Raw genomic sequence first — 20,568 nt, forward strand, 5'->3', positions numbered from 1 at the left:
GATGGAGTGGGAGATTACAAATAATGAATACAGAACGCCAGAAGAATTATAAAATATAGCTGTGCACAAGTACACTTGCCTTATACGAAATGCAGGTACAAAAAAGATTTCTTTGTTAATTACATAGAATTTTTCCATGACACATTCATTAAAGTTTTTGACACTTTATGTGAAGTCTTTCTAGGCAGAGAACACTGCCACAGCTATTACAGGAACATGCTGCAAATTCTTTGCTTTGAATTCTTAGCTAAATTTTAGCTTACCTGGAAAAATCACAGAAATATTTGAAGGTTCTAAATTACTTGGGGAATACTGAAAGATCTGGTGTAAATTTCAATTCCTCATACATCAAAATAGATTGTTACAAATCACTTTAACATTCTTCTTTGCAACAGTTATGTCTACTTCTCACATAAAGGAAGAGGGAGCAGTATTGCCAGATCAAAACTGACGTCTTATGTCAGACTCGTATCTCAGTTACAGTGCACCTTATTCCAGTCACTGCCATGGGAAGAGGTTTGATCTGACATACAGTTTTCATCTGTTAGGAAGTTTCAAAACAGTGGACTTTTTGCTGCAGAGTGTAATACCCATGCTGGAGTGCATTGAGTTGTTACAATGTTTGTTGCTTTGTTGTAATGCACTGAACTTTCTGGTCCTTCATTGTTGTCTGTTTGTCTATCTCTTCTGAGAACATTTTTCATTGCTGTTGCAACATGCATATCAGGATTTGTAATTTATCTATGATTTACTCTTTGACATAAAAGCAATTGTTTTCACATACATACATTGAAACAAACATATTGTGGCTCAGCGTTAAGTAACACTCTTACTGGCTGAGCTATCCAGAGTGACAACGTGCCCTCACAGTGTCAATTTTGACAGTACCTCACTCCTGCAATGCAAACTTCTCATTACTTCTGCATATCTTGCTGGGCTAGCATCCCAGAGAGAAAGGTTGTGTTAGAGGCATTGCCTAACTATTGCTGCTGCCAAGTCTCTGACACTGTATCACCTGGTGTGAGATTTTTCAGTGGAAATGATACTGCGCACAGTGTGGTATAATCATTATTGTCACTGTCTGGTATGCTGCTGGTTGCTGTCCCAAACCTGACCACCAGCAATTATTTATTATTTAGTGCTCATCAGTAGGCTGTTGAAATATCTGGGTTCATAATGTTCGTATGTTCTTAAATATTCAATGTATGTATAAATATCAGTTTTCTGGAATATTTGATGTTTGAATAAATAGCGGCACATTCTATTCAGGAACTGGCTTAATGTGGTGTCCATAATAGACATACTTTCAATGATAAGTTTTGTATTGCATTGACAACCCTGCTTTTGGATTTGCATTTAGGTGTGAGTACATGTGACATTGTTTGTTTGATATGCCAGGTATTGCAAAACATATACATCACTGTGGCTTCAATTAGGCAACGTAAAAATTATGTCGCCTGCAGGGACAGGAACTGAACAGGACATCATTCCAAAGGCTATATTCAGCAAACCAATAGATTCCAAGCCAAAAATAAGTTAGCTACACAACAAGAATCCATTTGTGTTTTCCAGAGGATTCTGGTCAGCACCCGAATAAATGTCCAAAAAGATTTGACCAAGTTTTCAAATACAACCTGTGTGATTATATGATGTGTTTGGCAGATGTATACTTTTATTTGGACACCACAGCCCATTGGTAGCTGGAGAACAATGAAGAGAAGTTCAATAACTGCAGCAAATTCCAGACCAAACTGAAGCAAACATTTAGTGACAATCAACAGAAAGTTGTCTTAGCAGAACAGTTAAAGAACAAGGCCCAATGTCATGGGAAAACAACACAGTCTTACATGCAGAATGTTTTGGTCCTTTGCAACATTGCGAATCTGCGTGTGACAGAAACTAATCTCACATTTGATGAAAGGAGTTGAAGACAGCATGCACCTCTTCTGGTAAGGGATGTCACAACAGCAAAAGAATTCATCAAGTGGTGCGAGCATATCAAGGAAATACAAGGAAGAGAGTTGGACGAAAGAGTTATGATTGATTTCCAAATGTGGTCCCTATAGCAGTTTTGAAGGAACACCAAGATCTCGTGTCTCTCACACACCAGGTCATAAAAACAGAGATAAAACATTTTATGGCAGCGAGAACTATTGCACCCAGTGCATAAGACATAGCAGCCATTAACGTAGATCCCATACATCAGGAAGTTATAGTGAATGCTAGAGAAGAAACATATTGATCATTAACACCAATCTCCACTACAAGTGGAACGCGCTGTGGAGAATGGATACAGTCAACACGGAATTACGCCACCACTGTCAAACAACAATCCAACATCTGACCGTACCGAGCGAGGTGGCACAGTGGTTAGCACACTGGACTCGCATTCGGGAGCACGAAGGTTCAATCCCGCGTCCGGCCATCCTGATTTAGGTTTTCCGTGATTTCCCTAAATTGCTCCAGGCAAATGCTGGGATGGTTCCTTCGATAGGGCACGGCCGACTTCCTTCCCCGTCCATCCCTAATCCGATGAGACCAATGACCTCGCTGTTTGGTCTCTTTCCCCAAACAATCCATTCCAATCCAATATCTGACCAACACAGGTACAAGCAACTCCTCCACCTAACATAACACTCCACAGAAGAAAAGACATTTGCAGCTCAGAGGACAACATGCTAGTCAGTTTTCACTCTGGATGCTCTGGACTTAAATGCTTCTGCAGAGGAAGATGATGAATATTTGGTGACTATTGCACCACAAGTTGTCAACCATTGTGACAGTCCTAGTACTGCTGTACACTGCAGTTGTTTATTATTGACCTATGAGATGAAACTCATTGCCGTATTGTGGATGAAGTCACTCCCCAACATGCTGTAGATATTCTCCTCCACTGTGTAAAGGTACCAGCCACACATCTAGCCACTGAAATCAGGAGAACTAAGCAAGACAGTAATTTGTATAGGTGAGATTGTCACAGATGAATATCAAACATGACAACAGTTACCTAGATGACAGGAAACCTCTTTCTGGGTGCTAGTCAGCTCAGGGGCTTCACTTACTGTAGTATCGAATGCTAATTGTCGCCAACTAGAGGAGACTATGCTCCATAATATGAAAGTGATTCTGCTAAGTCAAAAATGGGAAATATGAACAGCTGAGAGGGAAAATTTATTGCAACAATAACTATCAATTAGAGAACATAGCCCTTCAAATTTCTCCCTTTTAAGAGAATGTAGCCATGACATTGCTCTCAGATGGGGTTTTTGCAGGCTTCACAGGCAGTTATAGACTGTGGAAGATTAGATCTCTAGACTGACAAAGCTGTGTTCCAACAAGAACACATAACAAAGATTGCTCTGTGTGGTTTTTTGCCTTTAAAGATGTTGTTGTTCCACCTTCATCAGGAAGACGAGTTCTCATTATCAGTTGAGATTTTCAGTTAAACTGTGAAGCTTTTGTCGACTGCAGAAAGCTACTAAAGCATACAAAACAGATCTACATGTCAGCAGTGATCATAAGCCTTGTAGGTGTTCAGGGAAAACTTTTAATCACTAGTTGTCGTGAGTAGCCACTACTCATCACTAAAACTATGTGCATAGGGACAGCCAAACAAATCTAGGAAGGGCAGCTCAGTGTCATCAACGAATAATCATGATCTGTGACCATTGCAGACAAAACAGGGGAGGAAGGTACTATCGAACTGCCAATGGGATCTGGTTGACTGAAGAACAACATTGGCTAGTGGTAACAGTTCTGTTTCAGTTTTTGGATGCTTTCAAATTCAGAGTGGAGAAACCACAGACCAAATGGCCCATGGCAAATACAGAATCATTACAAGGATCATCCACCAATTAGGTAGCATCGTAAAGGTTGTTGCCCACTGAATGACAGTAATCTGGGAGGAAGTGGAGAAGGTGCTGCAGGGTGACATCATGAACCTTTAGAGAATCCTTGGTCCACTCCTGTACTTCCTGTGAAGAAGAACATGATGTTTGAGTATCAAGTACTGACAACTGAACAAAATCACAAAGAAAAATGTCTATCCATTGCCATGTATTGGTGATTCTTTAGACTGCTTGAAAGCAGCAAAGTATTTCTCAACAATGGGTATGCAGAAAGACTACTGTGAAATCAAAATTGACAGGTGTTACAAATATTTTAGCATACAAATTAGGAACATAATCCACCTGCTGCTGACCACCTTACAGAAGGAATGCTTTGGTGGATGTGCAGTAACATGTACAAGCAAAGCAAAGAGTCTTGTGTTGCCATTTTTAAACTAAGGTGAGAAATCATGTCCAAATAAATTACTATGTTTTAAATTTAATTTTATTTTTTATTGTGACCTCAATTGTAATTGAAGTCTGTTTTGTTTAGGTTTAACTTAGAGAGCCAGATGATTGTAGCTTGACTCCCAAAGTGCATTGCTGTGGATTATCTGCCTAATAATGGTGGTTGTAATATAAAAGGTATTTATAATGATTACCTTTACAAACACTTCATCCATTCCTTAAGACTGACAGGCTGACCAGGAAAAGATTGTTTTCACATTTCCGGATGGCCTCTATGAGTTCAAAGTCACTGTGTAAGACTCCAGCTGCCTTGGAATGTATGATGGACAACTTGTCTTTGCTATCTAGATGACATTATCATTTTTCAAAGACATCTGGAAAAGCACCTCCATGCCCCCAGAGGAATGAAAATCTTCAAGCATCAAGTGAATGGTTATGGAGTGTGGCCTGATCCAGAGAGAATAAGAGCACTCACAGGTTTTCTAACTCCTCAGCACGTGGCACATTCATGATGTGAGAAGTTTTCTCAGAATGCACTCGTACAGTGATCCATAAAGGAATTCTGTACCAAGGCACATCCCTTGCAAGAACTACTTCAAGGAGACATCAAATTGCCCTGGAATGAGTTGTAAGAAAGTTCTTTCCTTGTCCTTCAGGAGACACTATGGTTTTCCCCAGTCCTAGCAGCATATGATGAGAATGCCGAAATAGAACTTCACTCCGATGCTAGCGGTTATGAGGTAGGTGCTGTTCTAGCACAAATCCTGGCAGATGCTGAAAAGGAGATAACTTATGTTTCCAGAGTACTCTCCAAGTCTGAGAGAAACTACTCTACAACCGAGAAAGAGTGCCTTACAGTTTATGGACTGTCAACAAGTACTGGTGGCTGTATTTATTTGGTAAACTATTCATAGTTAAGACAGTGGTGGTGGACTAGCATGAAGGCTCCAATGGGTTGACTGGTCAGATGCACACTGAGGCTTCAAGAATACAATTTCACTGTAATATACAAAAGTGGACACAAACACAAGGCTGCCAACTAGTTTTCAAGAAATCCTTTGCTAGAGCACAGCAGTGTGGTTGAAATACCAGTTGTCACAACATTAACTGATACTGCAGCTGAACAAAGGGAAGATCCAGCACTGTAGAAAACACAGAAACCTTGCAGGAAGAGGAACTGACCAAAGGTTACATCTAATTAATATTCAGAGCATTTGATAAGAGGACCTGTGATAGAGTGGGATGGAAATGGTTGCTCATCATCCCAGCTCAGTTGCAGCCAGCTTCTTGAAGTGGTTCTGCAACGTTCCAACATCTGGTAAACTGGCATTCATGAAGACCCTAGTTGGACTGGAGGTATCACTGGCCACATCTCTACCAGTCTGTTAGACACGATGTGAGCCACTGTAAGGGACAACAATGATGGAAGCATGTGCCACAATAAACATGTAGGGCATGTGGTACCAAACCTACCTGCAGCAGCACCATTCCACCAAACTGGGATTGACCTCTTGGACAGGTTCCTGGAGCCAGCAAATGGGAATTGATGGACAATAGGGTCAATCTCATCCTTACATTGTCACTGAAGCTGTGTCAATGGCTGAAATTCCAGAAATCATAAAATCCCTTATAGAAAACATGGAGCAATCAGTGGTTTGATCTTTGATTGTGGAAATGTTTTACAGTCAAGAATAGTATCTGAGGTAATTTCACAGTGTGACACCATCATCATCAGCAGGATGACAAGTGCCTACCATTCACAGATGTATGATCTCACAGAATGCTTTAATAAGACATTGACACATCTGCTCTTAATGTAAATTGATCTGAGAGAGCTTACCAGTTGTGACATTTTCATATAGCATAATGAAACAAGAAACTACAGGCTTCACAACATTCCATCTACCCCAAGATGAAGACAATGGATGCACTGTTCTAATTTCAACTAGATGATACTCAGGAGACTACATGAAACTCCTCAGCACCATGATCAAAGAAGCAACACAGTTGGCTGATACAGGAGCCCTGGACATCCAGAAGAAACACTGAAAGCACTATAATGCCAAGCACTGGTCAGTGGGACACTGTCTGGGAAACTCACTATGGATTTTTACATCTGTGCAGAAAGTGGGGCTGTCGGAAAAAATGGTACTTTGGGCTCCGAGTATCCTTTGTTGCTTGCCAGACACCGCATAAGAAGTTGAGGACTATTCATCACGAATACTAAAGTGCATACACGTCGTCCGTGTCTTTTTTTGTGAAGCCTTACTACAGGCCAGAGGCTCAAATGGATGATGGGTGGTTCATGACCATAATTTGATCTACCAATGCTCCCATACAGAGGACCTTCGACAGGATCTAGATCCATAGTGCTGCAGTCGGTTCTAGTGAGAACATGAAACATTTTAAATTATTTGCAGTCTCACCGTTACAGATCTTTGTTAAAACAAACAAAAGTATTAGTATATTTTGTTTTAAATTCTAGAGAAACTTGGAATAATTCCATAGAATTTTGTCTGTGTTTGTAGTTCATTTGGGCCAGTTGCGATTATTAAATAGGAAAATCTCTCTCTCTGCTGCTAGTATTGATGACATTACTAAAGATTAGATTAGATTAGTTTACATTAGATTAGATTTACTTTCATTCCAATTGATCCGTAGTGAGGAGGTCCTCCAGTGAGGAGGTCCTCCAGGATGTAGAACATGTCAGAAAAACAACAATACATGACAAATATTTACAAATAAAACAAATAAGCTAATGTACCATTCCACAGGTCCCAAGTGGAATGATCGTCATTTTCTTAATGAACACTATATGAAAGAGTCATTTTACAAATACTAATGCACTGAATCTAAAATAAAAAAGTTTTTTTTTTATGTAACAAAAGTGCTGAGGGGAAAGAGGTTCCTGTTAGTTTTCTTGAAAATGTTTCATTTGTGGGAATTAGTAATAGTAAAGTAATATGTTACCTCTGGGGGAAGAAATGGGTTTGGTGATATTCCGTATTTTTAAGTATTCTGTTTCCCCTAAAAAGTGTAGCTCTGTGTCCGAAGTTGTGTGGGAGTTTAACTGTTCATGTCTCTTAATATTCTCTGATAAGTATCAGAGACTATAAGCACCTGTTACTGTGAAACTCACGTGACAATGGGTACTCTAACAACAAAAAAAGTAAATGGTACAGTTCACTGTCTGAAACCAGTTGGGATGTCAAACACCTTAATGAGAATTAGTTTCAAGCCCAACAGGAATTGCTCGTTTCAGTGAAAGCAAGCTATCTCAACTAGTTTCTGAGCAAACATTGGAAAGGGAACTTGAAGGAGCTGGGTACTTCGCAGAAAACATTTGTTCAAAGTAACACACAAATCTGCACATACTCATGAGCCAAACAACACAGAAACTAGATGGTAGCTGACTGAAGGTGTGTAAGTGTGATCTGCCAAATCACAATTTTCTCTCTCTTCAGATAATGCCAAATTGGTGGCCCGATGAGACATTTAATCCACAGTGCGTGAGGGGATGTAGTTTAGGTTGTAAGAGGTGACAGTAAGGGCATTGGGCCACCTTGTACCACTAATGTCGTCAGACCCATAACAACATGTCAAACACACGAGGACAGATGATAAGTCCAGGAAAAAGAAGAAAGAACAGTAATAATAATAGTAAATAATAATAATAACTCCTAAGCTGTGGCTTTTCAAAAATAATAATAACTCCTAAGTTGTGACTTTTCAAAAGAAATATATACATGGCATACTTGTCAGAATAAAATAACTGACTCATGCTAAATAACCACAAATATACTAACACGTCTCACCTAGCACAACTTGACAACAAAATGGCAAAGATTTGCTATTCAAATCAACTGTTACAGAAAAACCCAGTGACAACACTAATTATAAGATTAAGATTTGCTGTTGAAAGCAAATGTATAATATCTATGTCTGAGACTAAACACAGCTCTTGAACAACAAATTGAGGATACACAGCCATTGTTGTTGGCAGAAGGTGCCAATTTTTGAGTAGTTTTGTACGTGAATACCATATACGAGGAGAAGGTTAATATACATGTTCTCAGTATTGAGGAGAAAAAGGAAGCAGCAGGACCGTCAACATACAGTAACCTCGGAAAGCTAACAACTATGCTTACACCCTGACAATACATCACAGTGAGAAACTGGAAACTGAAAATGAAACTGCAAACTAGATGCACTTCACTGTATTAGAAGTATAGACAAAGTGGGATATGTAGTGAGAATGTTAGGTACTGAGACAGCTTAAAACATTCGAAATTTGGTACATAAATTGGGATTGAAATTCAGATGTCAGGTGTCTACCAATTAAGCTGTCAGAACTCTGAGATGTGTGTGGGAATGACCAGCAGAAACCTGACAAAATCTACAAAAAATACATAGGTGTGTCTAAGTACAAAACATGGCATTTGACACTAGTGGAACTTGTAAAGCAAATACACCACTCACCAACAATAAAAATAAATCAGAATAAACAGAGCTGATAATAGCAGACTTTTCACTCTTCTGAAAAATCCCTACATACATGCAACAATAGCACAGAACCAAAAGAAGAATCATTCAACAGATTCAAAAATGCACTGAATATATTTCTGATCAAATACGTCAACAAGTACAGGCACAAATGTGGGCAAATAACTTCTTGCAGGAAGCAGCAAAACTCGAGTGGCAAAATCTATGCACACTTCTTTTTAATTTCTCTGTTTCAAATATGTTCTTCTGAAACAGTTTTCAGTTTTTTTTAATGTTTAATAATCTCTGTAACTTGTCATTTTCCATTTTACAGTAGTTATTAAGCAAAATGTTGACACTGGTCCACACAATGGATTTCCACAGTTCTCCTGCTGGCTGTTGTAGGAGTCTCAAAAATTTATCATTGACATAACACAATTAGGAATTAGCTTACATGCTGCTTGGTATCTGATAATTGATGTTGTTTTGGAGAGATATGAAGTGCATTTAGAAAGTTTACAAGGCACAGTAGTTCTTCTGAGTTACAGCAACAGGAAAACCAGCCACTTAGAAAATTTTCAGGCCCAGAAACACTCATTTATGCCATTATTTAAAATTTTACTGGAAAATTTCTGTTATAATATATATTGCAGGATAACATATGCTAAAAAAGGCAAAGCATCAAGGTTTGTTTTCATATTTATTTTAGTTCTTTCATAGATTACAGATTATAAAATAACAATGGCAAAAAGTGCAATTATCCTTCAAAAAAGTGTGAAGTGAGATCTTGAGCAATTTCATACTAAATGGCTTCTCTGTGGAAAAGTTTAAGTGCTCGGCGGAACATGTATACAACCAGGTAACCTACAAAATGTTCCGTGCACAGTAATGAAATCTATAATTTTAAATCTTGTTTGTCAGAATTATTCAGCTACTGCAATTTAAGCTGTGCTCTTGGGACACTGTGTAATAACACCCTCAGGAGGGGGGAAGCAACAAATTTTGACGACAGTTATTGTATGTGCTGTTCTGTATGTATATTAATTTGAACTCTTAACTGTTCATAGTTGTGTGTTCATGCTCCTTAACGTGTCCTATGCTCTAAATATCTGCTGTCATTGGCACGCGAGATCACATGACATAAGCTATGATTGGGTGACAAAAGTACACCGCAATCTCGATTTCAGTGCTTTGGAAGCTACTGTTTTGTATTTGGTGGAATTCATATTTATACTTTCATAACACAAAGCTATGCAGTGTACATATTACTGCACTTCAAAAATCTTTCCAAAGTGCATTGTTTTTTGTTGGGTTCCAACCCCTAAAGTGTATAAAACTTGTACCAGTCAACGGATTGATAAGTCTCACAGGTCCGATGGAAAGTATATTGTCACTTAACATGGAAAAAATGTACTTTCACTCAGGGTATAGTCTATTTTCACCTGGGATCACCTGGGGTATAGTGTATTTTCACCAGGGAAAAAGTGTATTTCTAAGTGGGAAAACCATAATTTTTTTTTTTTTTTTTTTTTGGCCGTATATACACACCACGATCCAGACAGTGCCAAAGTTCAAAGTTGAAGTACTTTCAAAAGTTAACGTTTTCTAGTGGTCACTACCATGCAGATCTATCATCCACTATCTGTGAAATGGCAATGCTTTGAAATGCAGATTTATGGCAAATGAAACACTAAATTTAATGATAAAAATAGAATTTGTCTTTCTGCTGTACAAACTTATTTAATGACCTGAAAAGTAAGTCTTAGAATGATAGTTAATTATTGGTGCAATTGTAACAGTTTTATTTTGTGTGTGTGTGTGTGTGTGTGTGTGTGTGTGTGTGTGTGTGTGTGTGTGTGTGTACCTGGACTCATTCTACACCTTTCGAGGTTTTCATATAAGCGACATCTATAGAAAGTGATAAAGAGTTGAGTGACTTTTGTTTTATTAGCATGTTACTTCATTCAATACAGATGATACTCAAGGCTGGGAAACAGTGAAAGGCCGTTCCCGCTCATCACGTGTATCTCCAACGAGTAAGGTCGCTGCAGGGCAAGGACTCTCACGGCTCAGCGGTATGAGGTACCGAGCGCAGCTGCGTTTTAACCAGCCAACTGCTGCGTCGTCGCTTCCAGCATTGGCACTTTCAGTGGTGAGTGTAATTTTCCTCTCCTTTACTTATAATATATGAAACAAAGACTTACCATGTGCAGCTTTTGGTGTTAAGGCTTTTGATGATATTGAGGGTGAATGGAACAGTTGTACGTACTGAAACATATCTACAATATACAAGACAGAATACTTTGAAATTTTGTATATAGCAAGGTATCAGACTTAATGGTTTCTTCCTTCTCATCAAAAGAGGCAAGAGGTGGAAAGAAAAGCTACAGAAAGTGAGGATGAGTAAAGCACTGAGTACTAGAGAAATCAAGAGCATAGTGCAAATGAGTTATATGTAACTGCTGCTGAAGTACTCTCCAAGTGGTGGTGGTGGTGGTGGTGGTAGTAGCAGTACCAGTAGTAATGCTGAGCATCAGGCACGTACATAGAAAAGACAAAACAAATTCCTCCATCAGTATGGGGAAAGTGGAGATATCGGCAGGGCTCAAGTATGTGTGCACGGGGCTGACATGACATCCAGTGCTGATGCCAGATATGCTTGTGCACCCTGTATGGCATTACAGTGTCTCGTTCACTGTGCCCTGCTCGCCATTGTTGGCTTCTGCAATGCTAGGCTGAGTTGTATGATGAAATCTTCATAATGATACCACTCACATAATCTGAGGGCTGTGCACATGAGTACTAATTTGACATAGTTGATAGCCTAATTTAAACTTGAAGTGTTAGCCTTGGTTCATGCTCAGCACTCATGGTGACGTAATAATTAATCATTTGCTGCACCAGTTCATGCAGTTAAAATACTATATACATGTACAAATATGGTTTGGTTACATTCTACTTTTGCAGCTACACCTGTTCACTGTTCTTGCTAAATATTCCTACACGCACCTCTCCACATTTATACTGAAATAAAGAACATGCAAGGGGTCATAGTTGCCCTCTTACACATTAACACAGAACACACAGTTGCTAATTGCTCACCTGCCTGGTGTCTTAGGTGGATGTCCTTGCATTGAAGCAGTACTCAGGTCATAAATTTGTGTTTCTTGATATGAGGCTGTAAGAGGCTGACTAGCGAGTAGGCTAAGGCTCTTGACACTACTACATAGGCAGTCAACTTTTAAATTTTTGATACAGATGGCAGTAGCTCTTATAAATGATTTACGCAGCAGTAAGAGCTACAAAATGGCTAACTAGCGATACAATAAAGTACCAACTTACTGTGTCACAAATAACACACTTAAAGTTCATAATAATTACAATATTTGTTCATAAAATACTTTACATTAGTTACATCCACAAATGAAACTAAACTTCCTATTAAGGGGAGCAGAAAGTAAAGTTGTTTGTGTGCATGTTGATATTCATTTATCATATATCAGCTCATTGTGTACTTCAAAGTCATACCAAAGACTTTTTAATGTTAGAGTGACATGTTTATTCATAAATAACTAAATTTTGATTTTTTCCCCCAAGTTATGGTGAAATGACCAGTGAAATATCGGAAGAGGTACATATCCAGTATTGTATGCTTTTTGAGATTCACAAGGGTTGTAACGTAACAGCCACAATGGCAGTAACATAATGGCTGTACCAAAAAAATAGTTTGTAGTGTTCATCCAAGTTCATTAGACATTAGCAAATGCTGAAGCTGGCTTTCTAAGGTCATATCTGGTAATTTTGACCTTTCCGACTCATATCAGTCTGAACGACCAACAACTTTAGACAATGACATGTTAAGGGTGGAAGTGGAAGCAAATCCATGCTAGACAATTGCGGAATGTTAAACACTCTTAACCAACCCTGTTTGAACATCCAAGAATGTTTTCAGCAGACTGGTAAAGACAAACAAAGCTAACTGATCCACCACATGTAACATATTACTTCAGCAGCACAATACAGAAGTGGTTTTTTATTGCTTGTCCACTGGAGATGTAAAATGGGCCCTCTATAATAATCCCAAATGCAAAAGGCAGTGGCTTTTTCCAAATGAATCCTCACAAACTACAGCTAATCCAAGCTTACACACCAAATAACTGCCTTTCTTTGTTTGGTGAAGTATTTGTGGGTTGTTCATTTTGAAGTGCAAAAACCTGGACAAAGATTGCTAGAACATTATCTAAGTGGCAAAAAATGTGAAACTTTGGATCATGCTCATGTCATCTCCAGATAGTTTGCTCAAAAACCAATCAATTTACATTGATCCGGCATTATAAATTTGCACACTAATGGCAAAAAGTTGTGATAACAAGGGTGATTTCATCATTAATATCACATAAAAACTTGTTAACAATTTATCTGTTTGAATTTAATGTATAAAAATGTCATTTTCTGGTTCCCCAACCCACTTCACATTGCTCGCAAGTGTGTTTCTTCAAGACAAAGATGTTATCTGTGCACCATTCCATTTACAAGCGTACTGTGCAGCCACCATAAACCAGTGTACTCGCTCATCTTCCAAAGTGCACTGGTTAACCTGAAAAACTTAGCTCAGAGCGCATTGTTGGTGTTGGACAAAGGCGCACAAAATACTTCATTTGCTTTATCTAACACTAAAGTTGTTAAAGAAAAATGGTTATGAAAAGAATCCAATTATTATATGAGACAGCTTGGTATTGAGGATTTCTGCAATAATTGCCAATCAAATCCGAATTATTTATTAAGGAAAATTTTTTTAAAGAAATTAAAATTAAATGAAAATGTGTCTGCACATCACTCCACTTCTTACATCATACTTTAGGTGATATTTTCTTTCTCAATAATGAAGTGAGGTTTGGGAGTGAATACTATGGCTCCAAGAGCTAGAAATGTTGAAATACCAAAACATGGGCACCAAAGGCCTTTCACGCGATCCTTTGGGAGAACATTACAATGTGGTAACATCCTAGTCAGTGGTGCACTAACAAACAGTGCAGATGAACAAGGGAAGATCCAGTATTCCTGAATACTATAGAGGCCTGAAACAAGAAAAAAATCCATCAAAGGAGAATACTGATAGATGAAACACTGTGTAAAAAGTAGTAGGACTCACTGAACAAAATGGTTGCCTGCCATTCCAGCCAGGCATAGTGAAGTACTTTCACAATACTCCAACATTGGATCATCTTTGATTTGCAAAGATGTTTGGTAGAATCAAAAGCAGGTCTCATTTGCCAGGTCTCTACCAACATGCCGAACACTATGTAAGCCACTGCAGGTGATACCAGCAACTCAAGTGTGGGCCTCAGTTGCTACTAGAACATGCGGAACCTACTACACTTGCAGTTCCTCTCCATTTCACCAAAAAGATATAGACATCTTGGGGAAGTTTTCCTAATCAACAAATGGGAATAAATGGATATTAGTGTGTACTGACTGCATCATCTGCCAAATTGGCACCAGAGTGGTTCTGACTGATAAAGTTGCAGCGGTCACCAGGTTTCTTGTAGAAGACATGGTTTTGGAGTGTGGAGCACTTCATTTGTAATTATATCTGAACCTGCTTGCACATGCAGAAATTGTAATAAGACATTTTCATATATGCTCTTTCGTGAGTTTTTACACATATGTGAAAGCTCAAGCTATGAAAAGCATTGTTAAAGCACTACCTTGTCCCACAATCATCTTACACCAAGGAGTCAGAATTGCTGAGACTATGACTATCTCCTTCGCATGAAACCCAATCATAGTCCTGAGATGCGGATCAACAGTAGAGTCTTTTGATACAAAGAAAATTAAGTTATACACAGAAATTGTGAAGCCTAAACTGTAGGAACAGCATTTGAACATCACAGTGACTATGATAACATGACACTGAAATGTAAGGCCTCCACCAGCACTGCCATATGAAATACCACTGACAAGATCCAGATCCAAGAAGCCATAGTCCACTCCAAATCTGTTTTACAAGGAGAGGGAGCAATGTCATGTGATGTATGTTGTCTGCCATGCTAAAGCAATTATAATCACTGATTGGCAATGTGCAGGTTATCGGTTCCATTCGCGCATCCCACAGTTGTTTATCAGTTAAGATTTGGATTTTCTGGAAAGTTCTGATATTTTCTTATTTGTGGAATATTGGAAATTAGTAGACATCTCAGCCTACTCAGGCAGGCCGTTCAGTTCTGTCTGTGATTTAATATGCTTAATGAACATTCTTTCGGAGTGAGATGGTAGGATTTGTTGTTATCATAACTGTTACTCGTTTGTGGCTTCTATGTGACAATATATACATTCATTTTTCTAAGATAAAAAGTTTCTGAATGAATGTGGCACAGTGCTTAAGAAAATAACTGCAGTGTAAAAGCTGGAAGATGCACAATCAAGGAATTTTGAAAACCATCTCACTAAAGGGTTAAAATATAGCCATGTAATTGTACATGTTTTCTTTCATTGTTAAAGTGCCTTCTTTCATGGTGTATAAATGCTTTTTTTAATAAGGCGACAGTTTAGTGTGGTGCTTGTATTATTGTTATGGTTATTGAGTAGGGAAGGCTGATGTGTTGTTGGTACATAGCTTCTTTCTTTCAAATAGCACCATGGGGCATACAGTAAGCTTAGTGGGCTCTCTAATAGATAATTGTAGATTGTATTTTATTCATCCTGTTGTCTGTAACACAGCTAATGTGTAAGACATTGGGCAAACCAATTTGTAAGTATTTGTAAGTACACATGAGCTCACTGAATGAGGCACTGCAAAAAAGTGGAACTTTGGACATTAATGCAAAGTCTACTGATCAGGAACAATTATGCCATCACCTCTCCTTTCCTTGAGGTCAAATACTGATGATGAAAATTGAAACAGTCTGCCTCCATGTTGAACACTATTGAAGAAGCATGATTTTGCAACCTTAGCATGCACTGACAAGTAAAAGGTCCACTCAGAACAATTTTGAAGGACACGGGGGGAGGGGGGGGGGGGGGGGGAGAAGAACAGAGGAAGAGAAAAAGGACGCTCAATGTTACCCTTATCAGTCTTTTCACCTACCCTTGATTGCACCTACTTGTTCCACCATACAGTAATCTTCCCTTAACTTCCCCTCGTTGTCCTCCTCCCACCTTGCCCCCCCCCCCCCCCCCCCCGAAATCATGTTGATTTGTGTGTGCAAGTGATAGGTTTCTTCGTTGGTTGATCTCAGTGACTTTATCTGAACATAAATAATTTTCATCTTATATATGTACCTGCCTATTGCTTACAGCTTACCTTTGGTGATACCTGTTATATTTCATCCTGGATTTTCTGTCAGTGGGTATGGATTTCTGGGAAATTAGTAAAATGCTGTTAAAGTATGTATATCTGTGTGTGTGTGGGGGGGGGGGGGGGGCAAGATAAGTAGGAAGGAAACTGAGGCTATGTGTGTGTGTGTGTGTGTGAGAGAGAGAGAGAGAGAGAGAGAGAGAGAGAGAGAGAGAGAGAGAGAGAGAGAGAGAGAGGCAGGCAGGGACGGAGGGAAAGGTGGAGGGGATATATGAAGAAAGGTGAGACTCAGGCACACAAGAAAACCAGCATTTTATCTGGAGAGTGAACTAGCCCACAAAAATGCTTTGCCAGAGGGAAGACTGAGGGATATGTGGAACAAATTGCGTGAAACCCACCTACACTATTCACAGTATTTGATGTCCTGTGACTAGTAGTCACTTATCTAAAGAAATTTGCAGATGGAACATATTTTGAGTCCAATGAAGAGATTACAGTAGTTGAAGACAGATATATTGCAGACCTGCCAGAATCACACTTTATGGTTGGAAACTGTTGTTGTTGTGGTCTTCAGTCCAGAGACTGGTTTGATGCAGCTCTCCATGCTACTCTACCCTGTGCAAGTTTCTTCATCTCCCAGTACCTACTGCAGCCTACATCCTTCTGAGTCTGCTTACTGTATTTATCTCTTGGTCTCTCTCTACAATTTTTACCATCCACACTGCCCTCCAATACTAAATTGGCGATTCCTTGCTGCCTCAGATCATGTCCTACCAACTGATCCCTTCTTCTAGTCAAGTTGTGCCACAAATTCCTCTTCTCTTCAATTCTGTTCAGTACCTCCTCATTTGTTACGTGATATACCCATCTAATCTTCAGCACTGTTCTGTAACACCACATTATGAAAGTGTTGTGACTCGCCGATCATTCAAAGCACAGCCGCACAATTACGCGCGTCCTCTACGTGCGGCGCTGTCTGCCAGCCATGCAGCAGCTGCGCCACCTAAGCGACCAGCCGAGCAGTGGCCGCTACACTGGGACTCAGTGCTCATTCGAATGCTAACGTATACACATGTCTTGCTTGTCAACTTACTCTGTGACTTATATGTGTTGTGTCGTTCTGAAATTTATGTGTTAAACTTGATGTTATAACAATTGGCGACAAGGTAGTGGATTTTTCCTTTTCACCGTTGACCCACAGGTTTCCATGGCTACTGTCGAGCAACTATTGCAAAATCCCCTTGAACAGCAAACGCTTCTAACAGCGCCGATTCGCGATTTCGTCGCGGCGTCAAATGCGGGGCGTTTCTCGTTGTTGGCTATACCTCCTTTTCCTCCTTACGACGAGACGGCAGAAGACTGGTCTGATTATGAAAAACGTCTGCGACAGCACTTCTTGGCATTTCATGTCACGGACGAACAACCGTGTAAGTCTCTGTTCCTTTCCTGGATTTCACCTCAAATGTATCTGTTGTTGTCGCAATTGGCTCCTTTGAATGATCCTGCGTCTTTGTCCTTTGCTGAAATGTGCTCACTTCTGTCTGTCTATTTTCAAAAGCAAACGCATGTGGTAGCCTCTTGTGTTGCCTTTTATCGTTGTCAAAAACAGCCACATCAATCCTATCGCGCTTGGGCTGCTGAACTTCACGGCCTCAGTCGAAAGTGTCAATTTGTTACTGACGTTCACAAAGAATCCTATGCCGATTCCATGGTACGGGATGCTATTATCCGGTCGGCGCCCGACAAAGAAGTTCGGCAATGTGCCCTTCAGTTGGTGAATCCGACTCTAGATGAAGTTCTCTCCATTGCGCAGTCTTTTGAAATTTCTCGCGCCGCTGGGGCGCAAATAGAGGCGTGGGGTGATGTCGGGGAAATACAACCTCTGTGCGCTGTTGACGACGCGTGCGGCGCGTCCCCGCCGGCCGACGTGGCCGCAGTGCGCTCCCACGCACAGCCTCAGCCTAGCCGTAAACAACCCGCTAAGAAACTGCAGCAAAACCCCCGGCAACTTCCTTCATGTCCGTGGTGTTTCACGAAACATTCACGCGAGGATTGTCCCCAACGTTGGGCTGTGTGTCACAATTGCAAAAAGAAAGGTCATGTGTCTGCCGTTTGCAAATCCGACCGCATACATGATGTTCATGAACATGACACTGATTCTGATTCTGTGTTGTCTGTCTATTGCACTTCTTCCCTTTCAGAGAAGTTATTCCTCACTGTCCAAATCCTTGGTCGAGATGTTCGCATGCAAGTGGATACCGGTTCTGCTGCCACTATAATTAATTCTCAGACGTATCTTCAGCTGGGTTCTCCACTCCTGTCCCCTGTCACTCGGCAATTACGGACGTACAATAAACAGAAGATTTCTCTCTTGGGACAGTTTAATGCTGAGGTATCTTACAAATCCGTCGTTCGCACTGTTCCCATATTTGTGGTCGACCAGAGCAACGCAGAAAATCTTTTTGGTTTCGATGCCTTTCGCGTTTTTGGGTTCTCCATAGATGACTCTGTCAATATTGTCTCTGATGCTATTCCTTATGCTCAACTGGATTCCTTGTCGACGACATTTTCGTCCCTTTTTTCTCCTGGGTTAGGCCGTGCAAACGACTTTGAAGCTCATATCACGCTCAAACCCACTGCTCGGCCTAAGTTTTTTCAGGCTCGGCCCATTCCTGTGGCCCTTCGTGATTGGGTAAAACGGGAGTTGGATCGTCTCACTGCTTCAGGGATCTTGCTTCCTGTCACTTCCAGTGAGTGGCCCTCTCCTGTCGTTGTAGTTGCTAAGCCAAATGGTGATATTCGTCTCTGTGGCGATTTCAAAGCCACTGTAAATGCTCAATGCCTCATCGACACTCACCCTATGCCCCATCCTGAAGAACTGTTCACTAAACTTGCTGGAGGCCAGTATTTTTCTAAAATTGACCTGTCAGAAGCTTATCATCAACTTCCTCTCGACGCTGCTTCCCGGCAGTTTCTGGTCCTTAACACGCCTTTCGGCCTCTATCAATACCAACGCTTGCCATTCAGGGTTGCTAGCACCCCTGCTCTCTTTCAGCGATTCTTGGAACAATTATTGCTCCCTGTCCCTGGGTGTATCAATTACATGGACGACATTGTTGTCACTGGCTCAACCACTGAAGAATATCTTCAAAATCTCCGCACACTTTTTCATGTCTTACAGACTGCCGGTCTTAAGCGTAATCTTCAGAAATCACAATTTTTTCAGGCATCTATCACGTACTTGGGGTTTCAACTCTCTCGGGATGGTATTCGTCCGCTTCAGCAAACTGTCGCTGTGATCGATGCCCTTCCTCGCCCTACATCTGTTAAGGAACTGCAGGCCTTCTTGGGGAAAATAGCATACTATCACAAGTTTTTACCATCTGTGGCTTCGGTGGCTCAGCCGTTGCATCGCCTGTTGCATAAAAACGTGCCTTTTCACTGATCCGCATCATGCGAAGCGGCTTTCCAGAAATTGAAGGCTGTGCTGAAACAGGCCCCGTGCCTGGCTACTTATCGACCTGGCCAACATCTTGTTCTTGCCACAGACGCCTCCCAATACGGGGTCGGTGCAGTCCTTGCGCACCGTTTTTCTGACGTTTCGGAACAACCTATTGCTTATGCCTCCAAAACGCTCACGGATACCCAACAAAAGTATTCTCAAATTGAGAAAGAAGCTTTGGCCATTATTTATGCTCTTCATAAGTTTGGTGTTTTTCTCTATGGCTCAAAATTTCATCTTGTTACGGATCACAAACCACTTGTTTCCTTGTTTCATCCGATAACGTCACTTCCCGACAAGGCTGCACACCGCCTCCAGCGTTGGGCTCTTTACTTGTCTCGTTTCAATTATGAGATTCATTTCCGGCCAACGGCTCAACATGCGAATGCTGATGCTCTGTCTCGCCTTCCCATGGGTCCTGATCAGGCATTTGATAGGGACGAACTTTTGTGTTTCCACCTGGATGTTGCCGAGCAGCGGGTTGTGTACGGGTTCCCCATCACTGGGGACAGGCTGGCGGCTGCTACGGGTTCTGACCCTACCCTCTCCCGGGTTTTACGCTGTATTCAGAAGGGTTGGCCAGATCGCCCGTCCGCGAAGACTTCTGATCCGTTGCGGAACTACTACGCTTTGCGCTACCGCCTCACGGCTAGGGATGGTGTTATCCTCCTCTCCACTGACAATGCTTCGCCGCGTGTTGTGGTGCCTGCATCTTTGCGTGCTTCGGTCTTGCGCCTCCTTCACCAAGGGCACTGGGGTGTGTCTTGCACAAAATCTCTGGCGCGCTGTCATGTGTATTGGCCTGGCATCGACTCTGAAATAGCACATATGGTCGCTGCCTGTGGCCCTTGTGCGTCACAGGCCGCTGCCTCGAAGTCATCTTTGTCACTGTGGCCTTCGCCTGAGAAGCCCAGGGAGCGCATTCATGCTGACTTTGCGGGAACCTTTTTAGGTACTTATTGGCTCCTCGTAATTGACGCCTACTCTAACTT

General features: G+C 40.9%; 1 protein-coding gene across 1 annotated transcript in view; it reads left to right on the top strand.

The window, feature by feature from the left end:
- LOC124799056 (S phase cyclin A-associated protein in the endoplasmic reticulum) overlaps positions 1-20,568 on the top strand; it is a 621,352-nt gene that overhangs the window by 76,915 nt on the left and 523,869 nt on the right. The window contains exon 10 of the mRNA XM_047262594.1: positions 10,751-10,929. Within this exon, the coding sequence (XP_047118550.1) occupies positions 10,751-10,929 (179 nt within the window). The remainder of the gene's footprint in view (positions 1-10,750; positions 10,930-20,568) is intronic.

The sequence above is a fragment of the Schistocerca piceifrons genome, chromosome 5 (genome assembly GCF_021461385.2).
Source record: "Schistocerca piceifrons isolate TAMUIC-IGC-003096 chromosome 5, iqSchPice1.1, whole genome shotgun sequence".
Classification (NCBI taxonomy): Eukaryota; Metazoa; Arthropoda; class Insecta; order Orthoptera; family Acrididae; genus Schistocerca; species Schistocerca piceifrons.